General features: G+C 39.6%; 1 protein-coding gene across 1 annotated transcript; it reads left to right on the top strand.

The window, feature by feature from the left end:
* On the top strand, window positions 1–348 carry LOC118845318 (60S acidic ribosomal protein P1-like). The gene has a single exon (XM_036753215.1). It carries the CDS (start codon window positions 1–3, stop codon window positions 346–348), a length of 348 nt encoding a protein of 115 aa, XP_036609110.1.
* The last annotated feature ends 5603 nt before the right edge of the window (window positions 349–5951 follow it).

Below are 5951 nucleotides of genomic sequence, written 5' to 3'. Positions count from 1 at the left end.
ATGGCTGTCTCTGAGCTCGCTTGCATCTACTCCACCCTCATCCTTCACGACGATGAGGTTACGGTCACGGAGGATAAAATCAATGCCCTCATTAAAGCATCAGGTGTAAATGTTGAACCATTCTGGCCTGGATTATTTGCAAAGGCCATGTCCAATGTAAACATTGCAAGCCTCATCTGCAATGTAGGAGTTGGTGGACCTGCCCCAGCAGCTGGTGGTGCTGCCCCTGCTGGAGGGGCTGCTCCTGCTAGCACAGCTGCCCCAGCTAAGCAGAAGAAGAAAGAAGAAGCAAAAAAGGAAGAATCCGAGGAGTCCGATGATGACATGGGCTTTGGTCTGCTTGATTAGATATTTTTTGTAACATTAAATAAAAAGCTTGACTCAAAAAAAAAAAAAACAGAGTAGACAAAATGGTAAAAGAAGTCCAAAGAGCCAATGAGGAGAGAAATGCCTTCAAAAGCAGAATTGGCCAAATGGAAAAGGAGGTCCAAAATCTCACTGAAGAAAATAATTCCTTAAAAATTGGAATGGAAGAAATGGAAGCTGACTTTATGAGAAATCATAAAATAAAACCAAAAGAATGAAAAAAATAGAAGACAATGTGAAATATCTCATTGGAAAAACAACTGACCTAGAAAATAGGTCCAGGAGAGATTATTTAAAAATTATTGGAAAACCTGAAATCCATGATCAAAAAACAGCCTATATATAAGCATCAAAGAAAACTGCCCTGATATTCTAGAACCAGAGGGTAAAATAGAAATTGAAACTGAAATAATGCACTGATTACCTCCTGAACAAGATCCCAAAATGAAAACATCTAGGAATATTATAGCCAAATTCCAGAGTTCGGAGGTCAAGGAGAAAATATTGCAAGCAGCCAGAAAGACACAATTCAATTGTGGAGACACAATCAGGATAATACAAGATTTGGCAGCTTCTACATTAAAGGATCAGAGGGCTTGAAATATGATATTCTGGAGGGCACAGGAGCTAGGATTACAACCAAGAATCACCCAGCAAAACTGCATATAATCCATGAAGTGGGGAGGGGGGGAAATAGACAGTCAATGAGATAGAGAAAGTTCAGTGATTCCTGGGAAAAGACCAGAGCTAAATAGAAAATTTGACTTTCAAAGATGGTGGCTGGAAAGCAGGGACTTGCTTAAGCTCCCCACCAGGTCCCTCCAAACACCTATAAAAATGACTCTGAAAAATTTCTAGAGCTGAAGAACCCACAAAATGGCAAAGGGAAGCAGGGTTCCAGCCCAGGACAGCCTGGATGTTCACAAGGAAGGGTCTATTGTACAGAGCTGGGAGTGGAGTGAAGCAGAGCCCAGCACGGGCCGTGCCAGGACCAACCAGGCCAAGAGCCAGGCAGAACAGGGGTACTGCCCTGAATCAGTGAGCTGTGGCAGTTACCAAACATCTCAACCCACAAACGCCGAAGACAACAGAGAAGTTTACTGGGAAAAGCTTCTGGGACAGAGTGAAAGGAGTTCATGGTTGGCCACCACCCAGGGGCAGCGGAGGTGGTGTAGCTCTGAGGCTGCTTGCAGAGCTAAAGCTGCAGTTGCTTCCAGCCCCAGGCCCACCTGCTGGGAGGAATTAAGCAGCAGATTAGAGGGGAATGCAAAGCCTGCTTTGCCCTGCCTGGATCTGGGCCACAATCCTGGTTGGTGGTTCTTGGGGGAGAAGGAGCACTGGTGTGGCAGAGCTTGCTGTGCAGAGAAGTAGCTCTGAAAATAGCAGCACAGCCCCTCGAGCTTGGGACAAAGTACTCTCTACTTTACAAGCAGTTGTACCCCAACAAAAAGCTCAGGGGTCAAGTACTTGCCTGGGAACATGAACAGGCAATGAAAATGGTCTCAGATTCAGACTCAGACTTTGGAATCTTTCTTTGGGGACAAAGAAGACCAAAACATACAGCCAGAAGAAGTCAACAAAGTCAAAGAGCCTACATCAAAAGCTTCCAAGAAAAATATGAATTTGTCTCAGGCCATGGAAGAGCTCAAAAAGGATTTAGAAAATCAAGTAAGAGAAGTAGAAAAAAAATTGAGAAGGGAAATGAGAGTAATGTGAGAAAACCATGACAAATAAGTCAATGACTTGCTAAAGGAGACCCACAAAATACTGAAGAAAATAACACCTTAAAATAGACTAATTCAAATGGCAAAAGGGCTCCAAAAAGCCAGTGAGGAGAAGAATGCCTTGAAAGACAGAATTAGCCAAATGGAAAAGGAGGTCCAAAAAGCCACTGAAGAAAATACGACTTTAAAAATTAGATTGGAGCAAGTAGAAGCTAGTGACTTCATGAGAAATCAATATAGGAATGAAAAAATGGAAGACAATGTAAAATATCTCATTGGAAAAACCACTGACCTGGAAAATGGATCCAGGAGACATAATTTAAAAATTATTGGACTACCCGAAAGCCATGATCAAAAAAGAGCCTAGAAATCATCTTTCAAGAAATTATTAAGCAAAACTGCCCTGATATTCTAGAGCCAGAGGGTAAAATAGAAACTGAAAGAATCCACTGATTGCCACCTTTGATTTTCAAATATAAGACTGAAGAGAAGCATGACAGGGTAAACATGAAAGAGAAATCATAAAGGACTTATTAAACTCTTTACATTCCTACATGGAAAGATGTTATTTGTAACTCATAACACTTTTCTCATTATTAGGGTAGTTATGAGGAGTATATATAGACAGAGAGCACAGATGTGAGTTGAATATGAATGGATGATAAGTAAAAAATAAAATAAGATCCCGAAAGGAAAACTCCTAGGAATATTGTTGCCAAATTCCAGAGCTCCCAGATCAAGGAGAAAATAATGTAAGCAGCCAGAAAGAAACAATTTGAGTATTGTGGAAACACAATCAGGATAACACAAGATCAAGCAGCTTCTATGTTAAGGGATCGAAGGGATTGGAATATGATATTCCAGAGGTGAATGGAGCTATGATTAAGATCAAGAATCACCTACCCAGCAAAACTGAGTATCATGCTCCAAGGCAAAATATGAAACTTCAATAAAATAGAGGACTTTCAAGCTTTCTCAATGAAAAGACCAGAGCTGAATAGAAAATTTGACTTTCAAACACAAGAATCAAGACAAGCATGAAAAGGTAAACAAGAAAGAGAAATCATAAGGGACTTACTAAGGTTGAACTGTATTGTTTACATTCCTACATGGAAAGATGATGTGTGTAATTCATGAGACCTCAATATTAGGGTAGCTGAAGGGAATATATATGTATATCTGTGTGTGTGTGTGTGTGTGTGTGTGTGTGTGTGTGTGTGTGTAGACAGAGGGCACAGGGTGAGTTGAATATGAAGGGATAATATCTAAAAAATAAAATCAAGTTAAGGGATGAGAGAGGAATATATTGAGAGGGATGAGAGAGAAATATATTGAGAGATAGAATGGGGTAAATTATCTCACATAAAAGTGCCAAGAAAAAGCAGTTTGTTGGAAGGAAAGAGGGGCAGGTGAGGGGGAATGAGTGAATCTTGCTCTCATAGGATTTGACTTGAGGAAGGAATAACATACACACTCAATTGGGTATCTTACCTCACAGGAAAGGAGAAGGAAGGGGATAAAATAGGGGGGATGATAGAAGGGAGGGCAGATAGGGGGAGGAGGTGATCAAAAGCAAACACCTTCGAAAAAGGGACAGGGTCAAGGGAGAAACTGAATAAAGGGGGATAGGATAGGAGGGAGCAAAACATAGTTAATCTTTCACAACGTGAGTATTGTGGAAGGGTTTTACGTAATGACACATGTGTGACCAATGTTGAATTGCTTGCATTTTTAGGGAGGGTAGGTGGAGAGGGAAGAAGGGAGAGAATTTGGAATTCAAAGTTTTAAAAGCAGATGTTCAAAAAAAATTTGTTTTTGTGTGCAACTGGGAAATAAGATATACAGGCAATGGAGCATAGAAATCTACCTTACCCTACAAGAAAGTAAGGGAAAAGGGGATGGGAGGGAGTGGGGTGACAGAAGGGAGGGCTGACTGGGGAACAGGGCAATCAGAATATATGCCATCTTGGAGTGGGAGGAGGGCAGAAATGGAGAAAATTTGTAATTCAAAATCTTGTGGAAATCAATGCTGAAAACTAAAAATATTAAATAAATCATAATAACAACAACAACAAAAGAAAATTTGACTTTCAAATACAAGACTGAAGAGAAGGATGACAAGGTAAACACGAAAGAGAAATCATAAAGGACTTATTAAACTCTTTGCATTCCTACATGGAAAGATGATATTTGTAGCTCATAACACTTTTCTCATTATTAGGGTGGTTATAAGGATTATGTATAGACAGAGAGCACAGATGTGAGTTGAATATGAATGGATGATAAGTAAAATATAAAATTAAGTGGTAAGAGAGGAATGTACTGGGGAAAGAGAAAAGGAGAGGTAGAATGGGTAAATTATCTCACATAAAAGAGGCAAGAAAAAGCTTTTACTTTGGAGGGGAAGATGGGAGAGGTGAGAGGGAGTAAGTGAACCTTACTCTCATCAGGACTGGCTCAAAGAGGGAATAACATATACACTCAAGTATCTTGCCCTACAGGAAAGTGGCGGGGGGGAAGGTGATAAGAGAAGGGAGGAAGGGTGATAGAAGGGAGAGCATATTGGGGAAGGGGCTAGCAAAAGCAAAACATATTTGAGGAGGGACAGTGTGAAAGGAGAGAGAGAATAGAATAAACAAAGGGTGGTAATAGGATGGAGAGAAATACAGTTAGTCTTTCACAACATGACTATTATGGAAGTGTTTTGCATGACTATACATGTATAACCTATATCAAATTGCTTGCCTTCTCAGTGGGGGGGGGGAGGAAGGGAGAGAATTTGGAACTCAAAGTTTTAAAAATAAGTGTTAAAATTGTTTTACATTTAACTAAGAAAAAATAAAATACTAAATAAATTTTAAAAAAGAAAACTGCCTGTTCATATCCCTTGACCATTTTCCAGTTGAGAAATGGCTCTTATTTTTATCAATTTGACTTGGTTCCCTATGTATTTGAGAAATGAAGCTTTTATCAGAAAAACTTGTAAAAATTTATATTACTTCATTTTCTAAGGTACCTTTTAGCAAAATGTAGTTTCCCTGATTATCTATTTAAATTAGGCCAACTTTTGCTTTTGAGATCATGATTGCCACCCCTGCCTTTTTTACATCAGCTGAAAGCATAATAGATTCTGCTCCCATCCCATATTTTAACTCTGGGTGTGTGTCTTTCTGTTTCAAATGTGTTCTTGTAGACAATATATTGTTGGATTCTGATTTCTCATTCATTCTGCTATCCATTTCCATTTTGTGAGTGTGTTCATCCCATTCACATTCAAAGTTATTATTACTGATTATATATTTCCTTTCATCCAATTTTCGTCTTTTTATCCTCTGTCTTTTTATACTGCCTCTCCTCAGAAGTCTGTTTTGCTTCTGAGCACTGCCTCCCATGATAGAGTCTCTTTTGTTTTCACACACCCTGCTGTCCCTTTCTCTTATGCCCCTTCTCTCCTACTTCCTTGTTGGGTAATATAGATTTCTATCCCCATCTTCGTGTGTGTGTGTGTGTGTGTGTGTGTGTGTCTGTATGCACTTCCCTCTTTGAACCACTTCTGAGGAGAATTAAGTTCAAGGGTTGCCGACCCCCTCTCCTGTTTTACCCTCCAGGGTAAAATCTCTTCCTTTAGTCCCTTTTTACATGAAATAATTTTTCCCATCCTTCCTCTCCCTTTGCCTTTCTCCCAGTACATCCCTCTCTCACACTTTCATTTTTACATCATTCCAATGCTATTGCCTTACACCAATGTCCTTTGTCTGTGTAGACTCCTTCTGATTGCCTTAATAATGATAAAGTTCTTAAGAGTTACATGTATCATCTTCCCATAAAGGAATTAAACAGTTTAACAGTTTAATGAGTCCC

This window comes from Trichosurus vulpecula, chromosome 4, assembly GCF_011100635.1.
Source record: "Trichosurus vulpecula isolate mTriVul1 chromosome 4, mTriVul1.pri, whole genome shotgun sequence".
Lineage (NCBI taxonomy): Eukaryota > Metazoa > Chordata > Mammalia > Diprotodontia > Phalangeridae > Trichosurus > Trichosurus vulpecula.
Note: the sequence above shows the minus strand (reverse complement) of the source record. Positions and strands in the feature narration are given on the sequence as shown.

What these genes read in the sequence shown, in the direction of transcription:
- LOC118845318 (XM_036753215.1), top strand. Translation starts at nt 1, where the DNA reads ATGGCTGTCTCTGAGCTCGCTTGCATCTACTCCACCCTCATCCTTCAC.